This window comes from Propithecus coquereli, unplaced genomic scaffold, assembly GCF_000956105.1.
Source record: "Propithecus coquereli isolate 6110/MARCELLA unplaced genomic scaffold, Pcoq_1.0 Scaffold68, whole genome shotgun sequence".
NCBI classification, from domain to species: Eukaryota; Metazoa; Chordata; class Mammalia; order Primates; family Indriidae; genus Propithecus; species Propithecus coquereli.
In genome coordinates, this window is record NW_012152840.1 from 7,211,191 (window position 1) to 7,234,639 (window position 23,449).

General features: G+C 35.1%; 1 protein-coding gene across 1 annotated transcript in view; it reads right to left on the reverse strand.

The window, feature by feature from the left end:
• The window catches only part of ATAD2 (ATPase family, AAA domain containing 2), a 75,459-nt gene that overhangs the window by 23,843 nt on the left and 28,167 nt on the right, over nucleotides 1–23,449 (reverse strand). Inside the window, exons 10-20 of the mRNA XM_012660796.1 lie at nucleotides 22,014–22,121; nucleotides 16,723–16,831; nucleotides 16,360–16,475; nucleotides 14,728–14,902; nucleotides 12,507–12,595; nucleotides 9,179–9,338; nucleotides 8,228–8,318; nucleotides 7,253–7,567; nucleotides 6,765–6,894; nucleotides 6,261–6,447; nucleotides 5,338–5,561 (exon numbers count right to left, since the gene is read on the reverse strand). Of these exons, the coding sequence (XP_012516250.1) occupies nucleotides 5,338–5,561; nucleotides 6,261–6,447; nucleotides 6,765–6,894; nucleotides 7,253–7,567; nucleotides 8,228–8,318; nucleotides 9,179–9,338; nucleotides 12,507–12,595; nucleotides 14,728–14,902; nucleotides 16,360–16,475; nucleotides 16,723–16,831; nucleotides 22,014–22,121 (1,704 nt within the window). The remainder of the gene's footprint in view (nucleotides 1–5,337; nucleotides 5,562–6,260; nucleotides 6,448–6,764; nucleotides 6,895–7,252; nucleotides 7,568–8,227; nucleotides 8,319–9,178; nucleotides 9,339–12,506; nucleotides 12,596–14,727; nucleotides 14,903–16,359; nucleotides 16,476–16,722; nucleotides 16,832–22,013; nucleotides 22,122–23,449) is intronic.

Consider the following 23,449-nt stretch of genomic DNA (forward strand, 5'->3'; position numbering starts at 1 on the left):
GGCACTCACTCTAGCCTGGCAACAAAGCAAGACTCTGTCTCAAAAAAAAAAAAGGCAAAACAGATCCCAAAAGGATGTTTCAAAACAAACCTCTAGACATGTCCCAGTAATATTATTATTACTATTAGAGGATAATGTTTATAACTAGTAATGTTTCTTGGTGTACTTTGTTTAGGGTATCTTTGATGTAGATAAATTTGCATTTATGGTTTTTTCATTTTTTGTTTTGTAGGGTTTTCCATGTTCCAAGATTACTGCTATGGTTTGAATGTATCTCCTCCAAAATACATCTTGAAACTTAATCCCCAAGTAACAGTATTTAGAAGTAGGACCTTCAAGAGGTGATTAGGCCATGAAGGCTCTGCCCTTATGGATAGTATTAGTGTCTTATAAAAGGGAACTAATTAGGCTGCTTTTTGCCCTTTCATCTTCTGCCATTTGAGGACAGCCTTCGTCCCCTTCTGCCATGTAAGGACACAGCAATATAGTGCCGTCTTAGGAGAGAATAGTTCTCACCAGACACTGAACCTGCTAGTTCCTTGATCTTTGACTTCCTAGCCTCCAGACTGTGAGGAATAAATTTTTGTTATTTACAAATTACCCAGCCTCAGGTACTTTGTTATAGCAGTATAAATGAACAAAGACAATTATGAAAATGTTTTTCTGTAATACTTTTTATAAAAATGTTCCTATTATTCTAATATTGTTCATGAAATAAATCTTTTATTTGTGCGAATTCATTTAATAAATTACTGTATCTACAAAGGCCTAATAATGCACTGCATTCTATTAATTTATTCATCCTGGCTCGAATTCCACAGCTTTAATTACAATAGCTTTGTGGTACATATGCTTTAATATTTGGTGGGCCAAGAACCACCTCGTTGCTTTTTCAAACTTTTCTTAGAAATTCAAGCACTTTTTTCTCCTACATTAAATTTTAGAATCCACTTAAATTTGGAGGGAATTTTTATGGGAATTTGTACCCTTTCTCCCTTTCTTGTGGCCTGGAAGTTGTATGTCAGATTTCTATTCTTTTAGTCTTGTAAGTTTTAATATATTTAAGCTTCTTTTTCTACCAAAGTCTAAGGTTAATCAGTATCTACATATCAGATAAAAGCCTCAACATGCTTTCACTTTCCCCTTCTCCTTCACTATGCCCTTCCTGCTACTTCAAATTTAGACCAACTTAGATTTAATTTTACATCTCTTTAAAAAATATTTTTCTATCACAATTTTATAAGTTTTACTGTTTTCTTTGATCACTGCTTCTTATATGCCACTACTACAAAATAAAAAATCCAAAAGGAAAAATAATCATTTAGTAATTCTTTCAGTCGGGGGTTTACATGTAATAGTTTCTTAGACATTCCATGTTCAAAAATATCTTCATTTTGCTCTCTCACTCAAATACTAACTTGGTTAGATAGAAAATTACGGGTCAAAATTATTTTTCTTCAGAACTTTGAAAATACTGCTCCACTGTCTCCTGAGTAGCCAGTGTTGCCAATGAGAAGGTAGAAGCAATTTGATTGTCTTTGCTAGTAATGTTTTTTCTTTTCTCCTTCCTAGCACTAACCCAGAGCTAGAAACTACTTCTACCTTTCAAAGCAGTCCTTTCATGCATGTACTTTGAATTGTGGTTACCTTCATCAATCTAATCCCCACTACTTTGTTTTTCATGGATTCATGAAAATTTCTAATCTACTAATGTCATTCTTTCTCATCTTTCCATACTGGTCTGAGTTGTTAGGGTCTACTAGTGCTCAAACATATATACAACCATTTTCTGACTGTAGTTTTGAGATGGATAAAGTTTAATGTAGCTAATAATGGATCATATAGTATTCCTCATATATTATAGTCCGATTCTATATCAATTGTATCACTGAATCACTATAAACTACACAGGGTTCAAAGTGGACTAGGCTCAAAGTGGACTCACTTATTTGCATCCATATGGACTAGATTGTTCATTTATAAAAATGAGCAATTCCTAGCCTTTGGCCCCTCATCCTCCCTCCACTCCCTACTATACAGTGTCATATTGGGATACTTTATCCAGTTTACAATTACATGCTTAGGTACTATCCTAAGAAAAAAGTTAGAGAAGGTATCCTTTAAGAAAAGATCTTTTAGTGCAGCATTCCCAAATTCTCGATAAAGTTTACCCAGATTAAACCAATTACATTTTCAACCTCTCTACACCCGTAAAAAGAAAGTTTAGCTAGTTTGTCTTGTCAACAAGAGTATAAACTCACTTTATTTCAAACCTCAAAATGATTAATAAAGTTTTAATTGACAGTGAATATAATAAGCTAATGGTATAATATGGCTATTAAATTGCAATCCTTTTTTTTTTTTTTTGAGACAGAGTCTCACTCTTTTGTCCAGGCTAGAGTGCCGTGGCATCAGCCTAGCTCACAGCAACCTCAAACTCCTGGGCTCAAGCAATCCTCCTGCTCAGCCTCCCGAGTAGCTGGGACTACAGGCATGCACCACCATGCCTGCCTAATTTTTTCTGTATATTTTTAGTTGTCCAATTAATTTCTTTCTATTTTTAGTAGAGATGGGGTCTCGCTCTTGCTCAGGCTGGTTTCGAACTTCTGAGCTCAAACAATCCGCCCACTTAGGCCTCCCAGAGTGCTAGGATTACAGGTGTGAGCCACCGCGCCCGGCCTGCAATCCTTCTTTATTCTGTGTTAATCAGAACACCACTAGAGTAACTCACTCATTCTGGCCACAGCCTTTCAAAAAAGACAGACATTCAGGAGACTGACTTGAATTTTGAACAAACTACAACTAGGTGTGATGTGTAGCAGACCTTCCTAATACTATAATCCATGTACTCTTCCTTTGAGCGTACTGCTATGTCATATTTCCTAGCCTGCCTTGCAGTGAGGTGTGGCTACGTGATGAAGGTTTAGCTAACAAAATGTGAGAGGAAATGATATACACTACTTCCAGGTCAGGCACACACGAGAACAAGTCCTTTCAGCTGGCTATAATAAAAGCAACCTGGACAGTGACATGATGAAAATGAGAAAGGGTCTCTCAGCCTGAATGTCTGAACGACTGCATAGCAAAAGGCAGACCTGTCAATCTAGTCATAAGCCTAGTACTGTTAAGTGAGTAGAAATAAACTTCTATTTTATTAATAACCCCAATGAACATACCATCTCATGTTTAGGGTGAAGAAGCCTAGTTCCGAGTGGAGAGACAGAAATGAATGTAAAAGAGCATTCAAATATACAAAGGGCTGTCATGATGAAGACACATTTGATGGGTTCTATATGTAATCTGGGAAACAAATGGCGATTAAGAAATGGAAGCTTCCCGTTTTTTTCCACCTCTCCTCCTCCCTCTACCCCTTTTCTTCCCTAACCAAAAAAAAAAAAAAAAAAAAAATTAAGAAAGAAAGAAAGAAAGAGGAGAGGAGAGGAAAAAGGAAGGGGAAGGGGAAGGGAGCTTCCCAAAATAAGTTGGATTTCGTTAGTCAGAGCTAACAAAGAGAACTGCACAGAAGGTGTTTCAACATAGATGGCATATCTATATGAAGGAGAGACTGTAAAGGAGAGTCTAAAACTAAATAATCGGCCAGTGTGGTGGCTAACACCTATAATCCCAGCACTTTGGGAGGCTGAGATGGGAGGATTGCTTGAGCCCAGGAATTTGAAAGTACAGTGAGCTATGATCAATTCACTGCACTCCAGCCTGGGCAATAGAGTGAGGCTTTGTCTCTAAAAAATTAAAACTAAAACTAGATAATTAATTAAACTACAAACCTTTAAAGACCCTTCTTGCCGCCCCCCGCCAAAAGTCTATAACATATATTTAATATTCATTTCCTAGCTTATTCAGCTTTCGGGTTTCATCATCAATTCCTAAAACAGAGCCGCCAGGAACATAATCTGGTCTGCTGACAACTCCTTGACCTCATTTCCTGCACACTGCCCCTCATTCACTCTGCTCTATCACCCTGGCCTTCTTACTATTTTTCTAACATGCCAGACACAGTTCAGCCTCAGGGCCCCTGTATTTGCTTTTTCCTCTGCCAGGATCTTTTGTTCCTCAGATACTCAAATGGTTTACTACCTTATCTTTCTCAGGTCTTCATTCAAATGTCATCTTCTCACTGAGCCCTTTATTTAACATTGTGACACTACCCACACTCTTTTGGCACTCCTTACCTAAAATTTTCTCCATGACAATAGTTACTATTACATATTTTAAGAATTTATCTGTTTATGCCTTTTCTCCCCCTCAACTGTTAGCCCTATATATAAGGAGGATATAAATTTTTATCTTTTTCACTGTTATATTCGTAGTGTCTAGAACCATGCCTGGCAGAGTAAGTACTCAATAAATATTTCTTTAGTAAGTATTTGACTTTATTTTCCTAGCAATGTTCTAAAAACAGTAAAACTAATTTTGTCAAAGGTATAGGAAAAAAATACATATGAAATTTATTCATTAAAAGAAAATAGGTAGAAGCCTACAATATGCATATTATGTGCTCTGTGGACATGGAGGCGGGGGGGAAAAAGTCCCTGATTTCATGTACTACACATTCTGATAGGGGAGGCAGAGTTAAATAAATTAATATTTAATGGCAGGTAGTGATAAAAATAAAGCACGGAAAGGGAAAAGAGAGTGATGGGTGGAGGAGCTATTGCTGTCACTGAGAAACTCTGATCAAGGAAGACCTTCCTGAGGTGATATTCGGGCAGAGATCTGAGGGAAATAAATGATCATGAAAGGCAAGTATGTAAGAATAATATTTCAGGCAGAAGAAACATAATTTTTCTTCACTATTGGTAGTTGTCTAAATTGGCATAAACTTCAAAGAGAGTAATTTGGTACTGTTAAAAATTGTAATTATACTCCCTGACTCAGATACAGCTATTCCACTTCTATGAATCGATGCTAGAAAAATCCACATAGTAATGCTCATACAAATTAAAACACAAGGATGCTCACTGTAGCAGTTCAATAGAAAAAAACTGAAAAACAACCAAAAAATCTTTTAAGGGGGATTTGGATAAATTATGGTACCTCAAGACAATGGAAAAAGTCATATACTCTTAAAAGAAAGGAGACTTCAGTACTAACAAATACATAAGATATACTGATAAGTGAAGAAAGCAAATTGCAGAACAGTATGCATATTATCTCATTTTTGTAAGACAAAATATTCACAATGTATCCTTACTGTATATATACACATGCTATCTTACCCAATGAGTACATATACTAAGTAGTTAACAATGGTATCTTTAATAAGAAAACTTTTCCTTATTTTATTTACTTCTGCAGTTTACAATAAGTCATCATTACTTTGGTACAAACAACTCTCTTTTTAAAGTATAAATTACCTCTTCTGGAAGAGCAGAATGGGGTTTGTCAGAAGTTGCAAGTAGTAAAACTGGAGCAAATGATGGAATATTCTGTAATAATGTGGTAAATGTGGCTTTGAGTGTTGGTGCAACTATTTCCCACCACAAGTGGATATGAGGAACATACACTATGCTTGGTGCTGTTCTCTTAGCTTCACGAATCATCTAGGAAAGGGAAGAAAAATCATATTCAGTTAGAGTCAGCGCATTAGTAAAGCTAGGTCTATTAGTCTGAAACAATGTTTAATCTCACAAAATCATCTCACAAAACCCTAAAGTTTTAAAAATGTTTCCCCATACAATCCCATAACCTTGTTTTTAAGTGTTTTGTAAAAGTTGCATATTTTGGAAAACATAATTGCTTTAAGCAACCAAAAAACAGCTCAAGAAATCTAGAAGACTTGAAAAAAAAGGAAAAAGAAAAATCTAGCAGACTTTTCTGTTGTGATAACCAAGATAAAACAAAAATATATATATTAATATTTTAATATTAACAAATTTATAATAAAAATAGCAAACAGAAACTGCAGAATATCTGAGTACGCATAAGGAACAGTCACTGTTTTAAATACTTATTTAATTCTCACAACAGCTGTGTGAGGTTAAGAACCATTATTACTACATTTCGCAAATAGGGAAAATGACACAGAGATTTGGTAACTTTCCTAAGGTCACACAGATATTAAATGGTAGATCTGGGATTTAAACCCGTATCTTTTAATGACTAAGCAATTATGCACAGTTCTATTTTGTAAATCTGAAGTTCAAAATCAGACAAAAACAAGACAAAAAGATTGAGGCAATTCTAGCTTATCTCTGGATGACTGCTTTGTCTTATAGCTTATTTGAATAACAACAAATTACCTGGGCACATGTTTCTTCAGGGGACATAGCACTAACTCCAAAAAGAACAGGAATGTCTAATGTATACACAGTAAATTTTTCCAAAGCATGAATGACAGCTGGTGCCAAGTGAGAACCCTGTCCAAATCCTGGTTCTCCCACTATCAATATTCTTGGTCGAAAAGACATAGGTTGGTAACAAGCATTTCTGAAAGAAATGATTAAAAAGCTATGTTTTAGAAAAAAGTTTAAATGCTTCCCCCAAATTACCAATTATGAACTTTCGTAAGTCAAAGTTCTTGCCCATAAGACCAGCCAATCACAACAAGGTTCATAGTTTGTGGAAACAACTGACCCCCATAGATTTTTAGGAATACTTTTATATAGTGTATGACAACAGTTGTCACTATAGTAAAAAAAATTTCTGATATTTTAACTTAAAAAGCAGACCAACAAAAAAAAAAAGAAAAAAAGAGATAAAAAAATAACGAAAAAAAGAAGAATTCACTTGCAAGGAAAATATACCTATTCAAATGAAGAAAATTAAAATTTTCTTTTGTCTTAAGAGATTTCTCAGAAAGTCCATTTTCATATACTGATGGAACATCATCGTCACTGTATGCCAAGTCACTTTCTAGCAGAGGATAAGAAATACCTATAAAACAAAAACATGGCACATTAGTAACTTTTCTGAATTGCAAAGCAAACCTTTATGTAATACTTCAGTTAGCAAGTCAGCATACTTCAATGAAATTTTTTCAAAGAGTCAAAAATATTTGCACAGATATGACTTAACAAATAAATATAAAAATGCATTCCAAATTTAAAACAGATTAAGTTAAGGGTAATCCATGAAGTAAATTTCCTTCAAATATCACAGGTAAAGTACAACCAAATTCTTTGCAAGAGACTTTTTTTTTTTTTACATAAAGAAATATTTCTGGGATGTATAAAACATGGTTTGCTTTACTGATTATGAAAACTAACTTTAAATGGTCAATCAAGTTTTATACCTGAGTCCAGTGCTTTATTTGTTCTGATTTCTGCATGTGGAAATACTCTTTGCAGGGCTTCTAAGATCTTGTGAACAGTGCTTTGCAGAAGTGGTTTCACAATGCTGGACAGTGCCTGCCCAGGTGATGTCACAGCTCTTTGGGAAGCTGGTATCATCTTTTGCATAGCCACCTCAAAATCTTTAGCTGAGATATTAATTGAAGAGAGATCCAACTGTAGTTTCTCACTAGTGGTATAGATCTGTGGGTAGCGTCGACGTAGAGCACATAAAGCAGCTTCAGCACATATTGACTTAATATCTGCTCCACAGTATCCTATCCAAAACAGCGACGAAGGGCAGGAGGGCAGCCAAACAAAACACAAAACCCTATTAGCATGATCATGATTAAAAGAAAATTAAAAATCAGCTTAGCATTTAGTAGCAAAATACTTAAGAGTAGTAAGACCAAAATCTCTTTTACCTAGTTAACTTATATGGTGGTAATAACCATCAACAAATCAATCAACTTTGGTGAGTGAAATATGCAAGCACTAAGTATATCACAGGGGTTAAGAGCAGGAGTTTTAAAATCACACAGACCAGGTTCAAATTTCAGTTTGTCATTTACAAACTGTGATCTTTGGAGATTCACTTATACTCTTCACCCATTTCTTCATCTGTAAAATGGAGATAATGCTACCTACTTCACAGCACAAATGTGGGAATTACATGAAATAATGTTTAACAGGATAACTAGAAAAATGTAAATGGTCAGTAAAGGATAATTATGATTGTCTACTTTGGTCTTAAATTCCCACAATGGCCAATTTGCCAAATATATCTGTTTAATATCCAGAACTTTATGAGAAGAAAATGCCATAAATAAGAGATGAGAAACAAATGTAGTCTTGAATTTCTTTAAACATAACCTGCAACTTGTTCCATCTTTGAAATAAATGGAATATTTTTTTTAATTGCTTAAAACAATGTTTACCAACACAGTTTTCTGCTAGTTCTTCTAAAAATATGTCCAGTGGTTTGGGATCCCAATCCCTTGTGTGAATCTTTAGAATCTCTTTTCGAGCCTATGAATAAAAACAATTTAATTTTTTACAACTATAATCAAAGTGTTATTCAGATTAGAATAATTTCAATTTAAAATACCCTTGATTATCTAAAATTTTGAAGTAACCAATACTTAATATAAACAGATATATGAATCAGTGAAAATGAGACAAAAGATTTATTTGTAAGAGTTTAAGGAACTTAGTTTCATTATGAAACAGATTTACATTTACAGTGCTCAAGTTATATTCATCATAAATGTAAATGAAAGAAATTAAATAACTACTAAAGTAGTTGTTCATTCTGGTGCATTTAGAGTACAGACAGCTCTACCCATATTTTCTTCTTTGGTTCTCAAAAAAATTAAGTGGACTTAAAAAAAACTGTGTAGGATTATATGATGGAATTCATGAAAAAGTCTAGGCTAATGAATTGGCTTAAGGATTGGCTCATTAAGCCACATGATCTGAAGCAAAATTAACAACATCCAAAGGCTATGTTTAAATTGAAAAAAATTTAAGAGTAATTTCAGGGAGGTATTATTGTATTTTTTAAGAGACAGGGTCTCAACTCTATCACCCAGGCTGGAGTGCAGTGGTATGATCATAGCTCACTGCTATGATCAAGCAATTCTCCTGCCTCAGCCTCTCAAGTAGCTGGGACCATGTGTGTGAGCCACTATGTTCAGCTCTACGGAGGCACTATTATATTTAAAGAAAAGGATAAAAAACTGTTTCCATTTGAGTTTTTCACTATCAACTATCACTTGACAAAGTCATGATACAAAACTCAGGAATCTCCAAATTTTTACTGTACCAAAACTTGTTAATGATAAAAAGCAATGTATTTTTTCAAAATTTGAGTGATGTTAAATTCTTACATCTTTATCAGGTAGGCTAAAAAGGAATTCTCTGTCAAATCGACCAGGCCTTCGTAAAGCAGGGTCTATAGAATCTAGTCTGTTGGTAGCACCAATTACGACAATTTCCCCTCTGCTGTCCAATCCATCCATAAGAGCCAGCAGGGTGGAAACAATAGAACTAAATTAAAAAATAAAAGAGAAGAGATTAACGATATGGACACAGAATATATTGTTCAGTAATATTTCTTCTTTTGATAAGAGTTACTGCACTAAATATATGAATGAATTTTCTCAGAGTACTTCACTACTTTCAATGAATAAAAAAATGTCTGTAAAATAATATACTAAATGGAACGTAGAAATTGAAATCAACGGAAAACAGATGGTCTTGAGAGCCCCACAAATGGATCCTGGAAGACATTTCATGAAGCTTACTTAATATCACAAAGGAACTTAAGAGTTCCCAAACAATGATGCAATTATAAAAAAATAAATAAAATGCTGGTAGTACCAGGTAGGACAAACAGTATCTTAAAATGACAGTGTTTCACTATATATACACATGATCTAACAAAGGACACTAAAACAAAGTAGAATATACATAAGGCATAAAAAATTGGATTTTAGTTACACTTTAAGCTTTTTACTGTGGCAAGATAATAGGAAAATGATCTCCCTATCTTCATCATAGCTTCAACAATTATTAGTGTTTCTTTTTTATGTCTTTACCCGACTACTTTTATTTTTCTATTTTATTTTACCATTTTTAGAGACAGGGTCTCACTCTGTTGCCCAGGCTAGAGTACAGTGGCACCATCATAGCTCACTGCAGCCTCCAACTCTTGGCTCAAGTGATCCTCCAACCTCAGCCTCCTGAGTATCTGGGACTGACTACAGGTACACATGTCATGTCAGGTTAATTTTTTTGTTTTTGTACAGATAGGGTCTTGCTATGTTGCCCAGGCTGGTCTCAAACCTCTGGGCTCAAGTAATCCTCCTGCCTTGGCCTCCCAAAGTGCTGGGATTACAGGCTTGAGCCACTATGCCCATCTCTGATCACTTAAAAAACAAAATGACAACAAAAAAAAAAACAAAACCACAAAAAAACAACAAACCTCAGACACACAGTTTAATTCATAAATATTTCATGTAAGTACTTCATGTATGTATTTGTAAGAGATAAGAACTTTAAAAAAACCATAATATAGGCCGGGTGTGGTGGCTCACGCCTGTAATCCTAGCTCTCTGGGAGGCCACGGCGGGTGGATTGTTTGAGCTCAGGAGTTCGAAACCAGCCTGAGCAAGAGCGAGACCCCGTCTCTACTAAAAATAGAAAGAAATTAAGTGGACAACTAAAAATATGTAGAAAAAACTAGCCGGGCATGGTGGCGCATGCCTGTAGTCCCAGCTACTTAGGAGGCTGAGGCAGTAGGATCGCTTGAGCCCAGGAGTTTGAGGTTGCTGTGAGCTAGGATGATGCCACAGCACTCTAGCCCAGGCAACACAGTGAGACTCTGTCTCCAAAAAAAAAAAAAAAAAAAAAAAAAACAAACAAAAAAAACCACAATACCATTACCCCCAGAATAAATGACAATAATTCTTTAATGTCATCTCTTTAATGTCATCTAACACCCTAATTTTCCTTGATTGCCTTGAAGTACCTCTCTCTGTTTCATCTGTTCAATCCAGGACCCACATACTGTACTTGGTCATTTCTTTCTCAAATCCTTAATAGTTCCCATCATACCCCTCACTTTTTCCCCCTCTATGCCATTTATTTACTGAAGAAGGTCATTTATCTGGTAGAATCTCCTTCCCCCATTCTGAATTGGGCTGATTGCTTCCTGATGTGATCTTGTAACTTGTCCCTCTATTTTTCGTATTTCCTCTAAACTGGTAGCTAGATCTAGAAGCTTAATAGATGCAAGTTAAACGATTTGGGATAGCATATTTCATAGGAAGATGTATCATGTACTTTCTATTTTATCACTGCAGGAGGCACATAATACCAGTTTGCCACTTAAAATCAAGCAGCCTGGGCATGGTGGCTCATGTCTGTAATCCCAGCACTTGGGAGGTCAAGCTAATTTTTTAAAAAATTTTTTGTGGAGATGGGGTCTCACTATGTTGCCCAGGCTGGTCTCAAACTCTTGGCCTTAAGCCAATCCTCCTGTCTCACCCTCCAGAGCAGCTAGGATTACAGGCATAAGCCACTGTGCCTGGCTTGTAGGCATTATTTTTGATGCTCAAATTGTCCCATCTTCGGCCAATGGGAGCCCTTTCAAAATTGGCTCCTATGTAATTTTACTATGATCCTAGTATTCTTCGATTGCTTCCTTGCTTTCAGGCACTACAAGATGTTCTAGGCTTGTCTTATTTATTTTCTGCTTCAGTGTTGGAATCTGCCATCTCTCCTGAGTCCTGGTATTTAGAAACAACATTCTGGGGACTAGGATACTAACTGCTGCTGGACTGGACTGTCAAAACCTATCAATCATATACTATGTCTTATTCATCTATCTACATTATTTACAATATAAAACAATACTGGCATATATAAGGGCATGCAAACATTTGCTTTAGTGTATTCCAAATTAATTAAGCAATTACACATAATTCATGAGACCATTAGAAAAGCTCTGAAAAACTAAAGATGAATTGGCACTAAAAGTAATTTAAATTCAAGTTGGAACAGCTGCACTAGGAAAAATGCTCCCTTGGATAAGCAACCAATCATGGTGGGGGAAGGGTGTGTGTGAAGTTTTCCTATCTTCAAAATGAGAAGGCTGGGCTACTATTAAAATCTTAAACTAATAGTAATGTCCTAAGATATATTTTGTTTGGCCCACGTGGTGTCTTAAAAGCATCCAAATTAGCTGACAACATTTAAGATATTTAACAATTTCCATATAAAATTTGAGAAAAAAAAATCAATTCTTCAAGTCTGGGGCAGCTTCTGCACATCAGTAACAGGTTGGAGCTAAAAATAACCGGCTATACTCTTGTGACAGGACACTCAGCAACATACCTCACCACAGCCCTACTCTTACCGTTGGCTTGCCTCACTTATTTCATCTGCCTTACTTCACTGGCTTGTGGTCATTTGTTTGCATCGTGAGTTACATCTTCTGTAACCAATATTTTTTAACTGTGCTTTAGAACACTCTGACACTCAGAACACATTCATTTTGTCTTTTTGTTCTATATATTAGGGTTTTACTGTCAAAAACTGTTAACTACTAGTTTGTAAAGTTTCTTTTACCTTTTAACATACTATCTGTCATACAGTGTCAATACAGCTCAGAATGTAGGAAGGAAGCATGAAGTGCCAACAAGCAAGTTTTACCTGTGAATTTGATCTTGCCTGCTTGACCGTACTGGAGCCAGACCATCGATTTCATCAAAGAAAATAATTGACGGGCGCATCTGATAGGCCTAGAAAGCAAGTCCAGTGGTTGTACATTATTACAAAAATTCAAACTTGCTTATCAGAATATAATTTCTAAATCTGTTTATATACCATTTCCATCTATTTTCATTCAAACTTGATTATCTGAATTTATTTAGGACTATTTATAATTTATAAATTTAAGTTCCAAGAACTAGGTCTTAAGAATTCATACTAAATTGTAATGACCTAACGGTATAATTTTATTTGCATTTTCAACTAGAAGTATTCAAGTACATATTTCACTGGTTATATTATAGCTATAGTTACTAGGACACACATACAGAAAAATCTATTAAACACTAACTGTGGAAACAAGATAAAGAATAGAAGACAGTGACATAGTCTTCCTCCACGTCAGGATGGGAAAACATTTAGCAAGATGCCATAATTTTTATCTATTTCAGTAAAGATAAAATAAAAAAAGAAACCTCAAAGAATTCCAAAAAGAGATTGAAGAGTATTTGCAGCAATTATGTCTCAGTAGATCATAATGTATTAGTTCAGTAAACATGAAATGTTTGATTTCAAATCAAAAGTTTAGTTTATTACATCTCAAACAAGAAGCATTAAAATTAATCAAAGTATGCACCTAAACTATCAATACAGTTTTGCCATCTCAATGGTAGCTTGTTTATGCCAGTAGTGAAGAGGCCTGGAGAGTGAGTGGCAATGAAATCCCAAAAGGTATCCAAAGCATGGAAGAAGTGATAGTCAGTTGGCGCAAGGTCTGGTGAATACGATGGACGACAGTGAGTTTCCAAGTCCAGCTGCTGTAGTTTGAGCAGTATTGTTTGTGTGATACGTGGTTGAGTGTTGTCTTGCAAGAGGATTGGCCTGTCTCTATTGACCAATCTCAGCTGCTTAATCACAAGCATCCTCATCATTGCATCCAATTGGTTGCAGTAGACATCCGCTGTAATCCACTGACCAGGTTTCATGAAGCTGCAGTGGATAATGCCAGTGCTGGACCACCAAACAGACACCATTAGCTTTTTCTGATGAATATTCAGTTTTGGACTGTGTTTCGGCACTTCGTCTTTATCCAACCATTGTGCCGCATGCTTGCGATTGTCAAAAAGAATCCATTTTTCATCACGTGTAACAATATGGGGTAGAAATGGTTCAACTTTATGTCATTACAGCAAAGAAAGGCAAGGTTCGAGAGAGGATTTCTCTTCTGATGCTGGTTTAATTCATGCAGTACCCTTCTATTCAGCTTCTTTACCTTGCTGATTTGTTTCAAGTGGTCCAATATTGTTGGAATAGTACATCAAACCTGATAATTCACGTGTAGGTTGAGATGGATTTGCTTCCACTACAGCTTTCAACTCATCATTATCCACCTTGGTCTCAGGTCACCCACATGGCTCATTTTCAAGATTAAAATCATCAGAACAAAACTTTTCAAACCATTGACGTACTGTGCATTCATCAGCCACATCCCTCCCAAACACTTTGTTGATATTTGGAGATGTCTGTGCTGCACTGGCTCCACGACAGAAGTCATATTAAAAAAAAACAGGAGTTTTTGACTTATGCATGGTTTCACAAAAATTAAAAAAATTTTTCAAATATAATCACAAGCAAAACTGTGTGTTTGAAAGAATGAGGATGTACCTTTTACAATAAAAATAAAATAAGAAGTGTCGAAGTGAAATGTCAGAGATAGCAACTGTCACAGTACTTCAGGAAATCAAACATTTCATACTTAAAAACCTAATATGGTCTCACAATGTGCTGTCAACACAATCTGGGACATGAAACTGAAAGTTACTCTAGGGCAGAACTAGTCTTCAACTCTCATACTGAGACATAATTCACTACTACCATTTCTCTAAATATGAGACTACCAATCTCTCTAGGTATGAGACCTACGACTGCAAAGAACTTAGATCCAAATATTGCTTTCGCTTCTTATCATAAAACCGTTCACTGTAAGTCAGCATTATCTTGATATATAAAAGAAAATAATAATCTAGAAAGATTACATATTTGGTACACTTCTTCTGAGTTTATTTCTATAAAAAGTGATTAATGTAAGATTTATCTAACCCTTACAAACCTATACCTGCATTGATTATAGAACTATCTATATAGGTAAATTTTAATATCATACCTGATCAAATAGCAATCGTAGCTGTCTTTCAGATTCCCCTACCCATTTACTCAGACAATCAGCACCTTTCCTCATGAAAAATGCTACTCTTTTATCTCCTTGACTGCACTCATTGGCAAGTGCTCTAGCAACTAGAGTTTTTCCAGTTCCAGGCGGACCATAAAACAAACAACCTCTGTAAAATAATATATTAAATATTTTAACACTACATGTAAAAAGCAGACTATTTAAACAAAAATTAGAAACCAATTTCATGAATTGACTTAATTAGTGAATAAAAAACAAGACAACTGAAATACTATACAGTTTCATGCTAGAAAGCACAACTTAAAACTGTAGTTAATATTGATACCGTAAAATGAGTATTTAAACTGTAAATAGAACCCTTTATTTGAAACATGTTTTATTCTTTCATCATGCTTATATAATCTTACATTTGCATATGTAATCCTATATCACAATCATATAATTCAACTTTTATGGGGGAAAATTTATGTTCTAAGGAAGAATAAATATAGAGACAAAATTCGAGGAGTATGTCGTTTCTTTTATTTATTTATTTTTTTTGGAGACACGGTCTCACTGTTATCCAGACTAGAGTGCAGTGGAGTCATCATAGCTCACTGCAATCTCAAACTCCTGGGTGCAAGTGATCCTCCTGCCTCAGACTCTTGAGTAGCTGGGACTACAGACACGAGCTACCATGCCCAGTTAATTTTTCTATTTTTTGTAGAGACAAGGTCTTGCTCTTGCTTAGGCTGGTCATAAACGCCTCGTCTCAAGCAATACTCCCACCTGGGCCTCCAAAAGTGCTACAGTTATAGGCATGAGCCACCGTACCCGGCCTACTATTTTTTTTTAAATTCACTAAATTACTTTAACTAGGCACTTACAACATTTCCTGTAAAATATTAATACCTTTCTGACTTTTTAAAATTATAAAATTTAACTTAAAATTCATCAGTGTTTAACTGTAATTGATTTATGGTACATAACTTTTATAATGGAAAAGAAAAAAAGCTTACTAATTTTTAAAGATTTATTTATTTATTTGTTTGCTTGCTTTTGAGACAGGGTCTTGCTGGACTGCAGTGGTGTGATCATAGCTCACCATAGCCTTAACTCCTGGACTCAAGAGATCCTCTCACCTCAGACTTTTGAGTAGTTAGGACTACAGGCACACATCACCTATGCTTGGATAAATTTTTTTATTTTTTGGAGAGATGGAGTCTTGTTGTGTTGCCCAGGTTAATCTTAAAGTCCTGGCCTCAAATAATTGTCCTACCTTGGCTTCCCAAAGCACTACGATTACACATGTGAGTCACTGCACCTGGCTAAAAAGTTTATTTGCATTGCTGTTTCCATATTGCTTGATTCAGAGAGAAAAGTTGTACAACAAAAAGGGAAAACCATTTGTCCTTCTAAATCTATTGAAATAAAATAAATTTCAAAAATTAAAATAAACTATATAGTATTTCTATTATATAAATAAGCTACACTATCAAATCGTACCTGATAATGGAAGTGAACATGGACTAGGGTTTAAAAATGAATTAATAAAGTATGAGAACTAGAAGAAGCAATAGTAGTATAGCACAGATTTGGCTAAAATTAAAAGTATAATTAAATTACCTTGGGGGTTGAATTTTGAATTTTTCAAACACTTCTGGATAAAGTAATGGAAATACCACCATTTCTTTTAGAGCTGCAATATGATTTGACAGGCCACCAACACTATCAAATCGTACCTGATAATGGAAGTGAACATTGACATCGTTAGATTTCGAGTCAAAATTGTTACCCCATGCCTAAACCTAACCGAGTCAACTGAATAAAAGTTATCTTAGCTGTGATCTGAAGATTAAAAAAAAAGTTTGTAAAGATTTAAGTTTCTGATTTAAAAAAATCATTGGTTTCTGTTTTAACTTTAAAACTAAACTAAAACAAAGAAAAATATTATAATTCAAGCATAAATTTTGAAACAAGAGTACTCACTGAAGAATCTAGTTGCATTGGATCAACATCAGCAAGGCTTGCTCCGATTTTCATTCTATCTTTATAAATGCCTTTTAATTCATCTTTTCGAAAATTTAGTGGGAGACACCTATTAAAAACACACACACCCCAATCCAAATAAACACAATCGGAAATGGAAAAGGAGGCATTACAACTGATACCACAGAAATACAAAAGATCAGACATTGATATGTATATGCTCATAAACTAGAAATCCTAGAGGAAATGGATGAATTCCTGAAAACATACAACCTCCTGAAATTGAACCAGGAAGAAATAGAGCTCCTGAATAAACCAATAGTGAAACTGAATCAGTAATAAAAGAATCTCCCAACAACAGAAAAGGTCACGATCAGATGGATTCACCACAAGTACAAAGAACTGGTACTAATCCTACTGAAACTGGTCCAAAGCATTGAGGAGGGAATCCTCCCTAATTCATTCTACTAAGCCAGGATCATCCTGATACCAAAACCGGAAGAATGCAGCAAAATAAGAAGACTACAGACCAGTATCTCTGATGAACACAGGCACAAAAGTCCTCAGCAAAATACTAGCAAACTAAATCTAACAGCACATCAAAAGGATAATTCAATCAAGTGGGTTTTCAGCCCAGGGATGCAAGGATGGTTCAACAAATGCAAGCCAAGAAATGTGATCCACCACATAAAGAGAATTAAAAACAAAAACCATATCATCATCTCAATAGATGTAGAAAAAGCATTCAATAAAATCCAGCATCGCTCCATGATAAAAACCCTCAAAAAACTTGGCATAAAAGGAACATACCTGAAAATAACAAAAAAGCCGTGTATGACAAACCCACAGGCAATATCATACTGAATGGGGAAAAGTTGAAAGCATTCCCCCTAAGAACTGTAATAAGACAAGGATGCCCACTTTCACCACTTTTATTCAACATACTACTGGAAGTCACAGTCAGAACAATCAGACAAGAGAAAGAAATAAAGGGTGTTCAAAAAGTCAAATTATTTGCTTGCTTATAGTATGGTCTTAAACTTAGAAAACCCTAAGGACTCCTTTAAGAGACTCCTAGATTTAATAAATGAATTCAGCCAAGTCTCAGGTTATAAAATCAACAGACAAAAGTCAATAGCATTTCTACACACCACCAACAACCAAGCTGAGAACAAAATCAACAACTCAATCTCATTTATAATAGTAGCAAAAAAAAAAAACCAAAAAAAAAAAAAACAACCCACCAACCACTGAACCCTAAGAATAAATATAACCAAGGAGATGAAAGATCCCTGCAAGGTACAAATCACCAATGAAAGAAATCATAGATGACACAAACAAATGGAAGAACATCCCCTGCTCATGGATCAGAAGAATCAATATTGTCAAAATGGCCATATTCCCCAAAGCAATCTACAGAGTCAATGCAATTCCTATCAAAATACCAATGTCATTTTTCACAGAATTCAAAAACACAAATTTAAAACTCATATAGAACCAAAAAAGAGCCCAAAGAGCCAAAGCAACCCTAAGCAAAAAGAACCTTACTGGAGGCATCACATTACCTGATTTCAAATTACACTACCAAGCTATAGTAACCAAAACAGCATAGTTTTGTCGTAACAGTAGATAACAGATAATGGAACAGATCAACGGAACAGAACAGGGAACCCACAAATAAAACCACATACCTACAACCAACTGATCTTTGACAAAGCAGACACAAACATATACCGAGGAAAGGACATACTATTCAATAAATGGTCCTGGGAAGATTGAATAGCCATATGCAGAAGAATGAAACTAGATCTCTATCTCTCATCATATACAAAAATTAGCACAAAATGGATTAAAGACTTCAATGGCAGACCTGAAACTATAAAAATCTTAGACGAAAATCTAGCAAAAACTCTTCTGGACATTGGCCTAAGCAAAGAATTTATGACTAAGACCACAAAAGCAGATGCAACAAAAACAAAAACAGACAAATGGGACTTAATTAAACTAAAAAGTTTCTGCACAACAAAAGAAATAATCAAAGAGTAAATAGACAACCTACAGAACAGGAGAAAATATTCACAAACTATATGTCCAACAAAGGACTAATATTCAGAATCTACAAGGAACTCAACTCGGCAAGGGAAAAAAACCTCATTAAAAAGTGGATAGGTTGGTCCAAGTGCAGTGGCGTTTACAACTAATTGATCACAACCAGTTACAGATTCCTTTGTTCCTTTTCCACTCCCACTGCTTCACTTGACCAGCCTTTAAAAAAAAAAAAAAAAAAAAAAGAAGATATACAAATGGCCAGCAAACATAAAATAATGCTCAACCTGACTAATCATCAGAGAAATACAAAATTAAAACCACAATGAGATATTACCTTACTGCAATTAGAACAGCTATTATGAACAGTCAAAAAACAATAGATGTCAGTGTGGACATAGTAAAAAGGGAATACTTATACACTGTTGGTGGGAATTAGTACCATCCCTACGGAGATTAGTGTGGAGATTTCTAAAGAACTGAAAATACATCTACCATTCAATCCTGCAATCCCACCACTGGGTATGTACCCAAAGGCAAATAAATCATTATATCAAAAAGATAACCTGCACTCATATGTTTATTCCAGCACAATTCACAACTGCCAAGATAAGGAATAAACCTATGTGCTCATCAACCATTAAGTGGTATAATGGACACTGGAGATTCAAAAGACAGGAGGTTGAGAAGGGGTGAGGGATGAAAAATTACCAGTGGGGTACAACGTACACTATTTGAGTGATGGATACACTAAAAGCCCAGACTTCACTGCAATACAATATATGTAACAATTCAACTTGCACCCCCAAATCTACTAAAATAGCAAAACAAAACATACACCTATCAACTCATCCTCTTCCCCAAACTCCACATTAGAATATGAACATTTTTCTTAAGAATTAAAAAAAAAAAAATTTAAATTTAAACTGGAGCAATCCATGTATTTCAATTTCCTCATTTTCTATACATGCCCACAATTTAAGTGTTAAAAATATTTGTATCTGACACTTTATTATTAAAGATTCACAATCAAATGAAAATATCAAGTTAGCGGCCGGGCGCAGTGGCTCACGCCTGTAATCATAGCACTCTGGGAGGCCGAGGCGGGAGGATTGCTCGAGGTCAGGAGTTCAAGACTAGCCTGAGCAAGAGCGAGATCCCTTCCCCCCATCTCTACTAAAAAATAAAGAAATTAGCTGGACAACTAAAAATATATAGAAAAAATTAGCCGGGCACAGTGGCGCATGCCTATAGTCCCAGCTACTTGGGAGGCTGAGGCAGAAGGATTGTTTAAGCCCAGGAGTTTGAGGTTGCTGTGAGCTAGTCTGACGCCACGGCACTCTAGCCCAGGCAACAGAGCGATATTTTGTCTCCAAACAAAAAAAAAATCAAGTTAGCAAGATGCCACAAGCACCATAAAATAATTCATGATGGAGAATTCAGATAGCATCAATATACATTCTAATAGTTGTGCCTAACATATATACAGAATTTACCATTTGCCAGACACTGCTTTACTTTTAGGTGCTTTACATGTATTAAGCCATTAAATCCTCATAACAGTCTTATGAGGCAGGTATTATTATTTTCCCTATTTTAATAGAAAACCAAGGCACAGAAAGGTTAACTGATTTCCCCAAAGTCACCCAACTAGTAAAATGGCAGGACCAGGAATAAAATGCAAGCAGTCTGTTTCAAGATCTGTAACAACTCTGCTATAAACACACACACACACACAAACTATTTTATATATATAAAATGCATTATATATATAACTCAGCAAAATGGATCCACATCAACTCTCTTAAGCAAATTCCCTAACTACTTTCAAAAATAGTTATAGTAGGTTGCAAAGAATATATACCTAGAAGAACCTGCTCATTTTATAAATGGAAAAATGAAAACAGCTTACATTAGAGGAAGATATCTGTACCAGAATGCCTTAGCAAAGAATGATTGCTACAACTGAACACCACACAATGCTCACCCTAAATGATAGTACTTGCTGGTCCCAAACTCCACAAGGAATTTATACTATGAAATCTAAGATGGATGGACAAGTTTTCAATTGTTGCTTCCTAAAGGGTATTTCTTAAATAATTCTTCAAAAAATACACAACTGCATGAAACAAAATACACAGATTAGATGCACATTTTTATGTATGAAGGCAAAGAAAAATCTAAGGAGTCTCAGTATATATAGCTTTTAGATGCTCTAACCCGCTGCTGTCCAATAGACATAAAATTCAAACCCCAAATATAATTTTAAATTTTCTATTAGCCACACTAAAGAAAAAAGATGAAATTAATTTTAATTATATTGCTTCTACTATAGGTGTTTGGGAAAGAAAAAAACGAATTTTAATAATTTTATATAAAAGTTTACAGGTATCTCAAAGACCTAACATGATAAAAAAATAGACCTTAGAATATAAAGAATGGTTGGTTTGCATGCTCCTTCAATTATTACGTTCCAACTGCTTTGTCAAGCATTATTTCTTCTTTTTGAGACAGCCTTGTTTTGTTGCTTGGGCTAGAGTGCTGTGGCATCATCCTGGCTCATGGCAACCTAAAACTCCTAAGATCAAGTGATCCTCCCTCCCTTAGCCTCCCGAGTAGCTGGGACTACAGGTGTGTACCACCGTGTTCAACTAATTTTTTCTATTTTTAGTAGAGATAGGGTCTCTCTCTTGTTCAGGCTGGTCTTGAACTCCGGAAGATTACAGGCCTGAACCACCAAGCCTGGCCTGTCAAGCATGATTTCTACTCTAAAAATATTTTATTACCAGAATCCAAGCACTGCATTTTCATTCACCCACCTACATTTGCAAAGTGAGAACAATTCTTGCTCTATCTCCTTCATACAATTATTGTGAAAATCAAGTAAGTTGGTTATTATATGTGGACTTATACTGCAAGGAGCTATGAAATGAATTAAGCCTTCTATTTTCCTTAAGAGTTTCACAATAAGAAAGTAAAAACTAGTTATTTCTTCAAATCACTGTTCATCAAGCACCATTTTGACTATATAATAGTTTGGCAAGAGATGATAAACATATGTTCCAAACTGTTATTTTGTTTCAACTGTAGATATTTTTAACAAGACAGTACTCTAGTTTATACAATAAGCTGTTGTGCAACTTTTTAATCAGCCAGACTGTAACTATTCCCAATTTATTCTGTTTTCTCACCACTTTTTAAAAAAGATAGCTGGTAGTTTAAAAAGACATCAGTATGATACTTACCTATTGATAGCTTTATTACGGCTCCTTTTTCTCCGCCTCTCAAAGTGTTGTTCATCTTCAGAAGAGGAAGATGAAGTAGAGTCACTGCTGTGGATTGCATGCCTTCGCCTAAAGTAAAGAGAAAAACTGAAATCATGAGGGAAGGCAGGAAAAAAGAGTATGGTAAGACACAGTATCAAAAATACCTAATGATCCAAAAATGTTTATCCTAAAATTAATATATTTGCTGAACTGAAGTAAGCTTTGCTGGTTCAATCATTTTATTTTTTAATACAACTATGTTGCCTACAAACATAGTCTTTTGAAATGAATAAAAGACTTAAATAACTGAGAGAAAAGGAAGAAAAGACAGGAGGCTACAGTAGAGCTGACCATCAAATGTTCATGAAGAAAGGACACGGTCTAGGCAGGGTGAAGACTTGGTCCTGTTATAAATCAGTTATTCTCAATGAGAAAAGTGGGATAAAGAGGATATTACAATCTTTGGGACTGCAATTTAAAAAACTATTTTCAGTATTGTACTATACATAATTTCACATTTGAAAGGAAATCACCTATTTTGAAATGTCAAATAAATTTTAAAAGAGGGAATTTTTTTTATGTAAAAAAAAGTGGGGTAGCCAGGAAAGCTTAAAAAATACTGGCAAATAGTGAGGAATAAGATGGCCTTTTATCATCAACTGTAAATTCACAACTCTATCACTTAACAGCTTTGTAAATGTAGACGAGTTACCCAACCTATGACTTTTCTGACAAAAAAAGAAATACTATCAAATTATTAGGCTGGTTGGTAGTATTAATATTAAATAAGATGCCAAGTGCTACATATATAAAAGAAAATTCTCATCACTTCTACCTTTATATAGTTGCAAAAGACTCACAGAAAAACAAAGAATCTGGCTGGGAAAACTTTTAATCATTCTACTAGTTCAGGATCTAGAACTTTTCTGAGTCAGAGTGCAATCATGGTAAGTAGGTATTTCCAAAAATATAAAAGGTTCACAATATATTATCTGCACAATCTAGGTCCAGAAACTCATATCTGAAAAACTCTGAAAACAAGTTTTTCCATTCTTCATTTAGCAGCATAACCTGAAATGGCACAGGCAACTTTTAGCCTGTTTGTTCTACTTACTATGATTATTCATATGCTTTGCCAGAGAATTATAAATATATTTGACTTTGCAATTCTGGCTCAAATAGCCCGAGATATTAATGTTACTGCACTACATATGTTGCATGCTATCTTTATAAACCCACCCAAAAAATATGGATTCTGAAACACAGATGTCCCAATGGTTTTCAATAAGGGGTTGTGGAAACAGAAATAAATGAGAAAATAATACTATACCCATCCACCTACCAAATACACCCAAGACTGTTTTTGTGATCAGCCTGCAACTAAAACTATCTAGTAGAAGTTTGTAATTTTATAT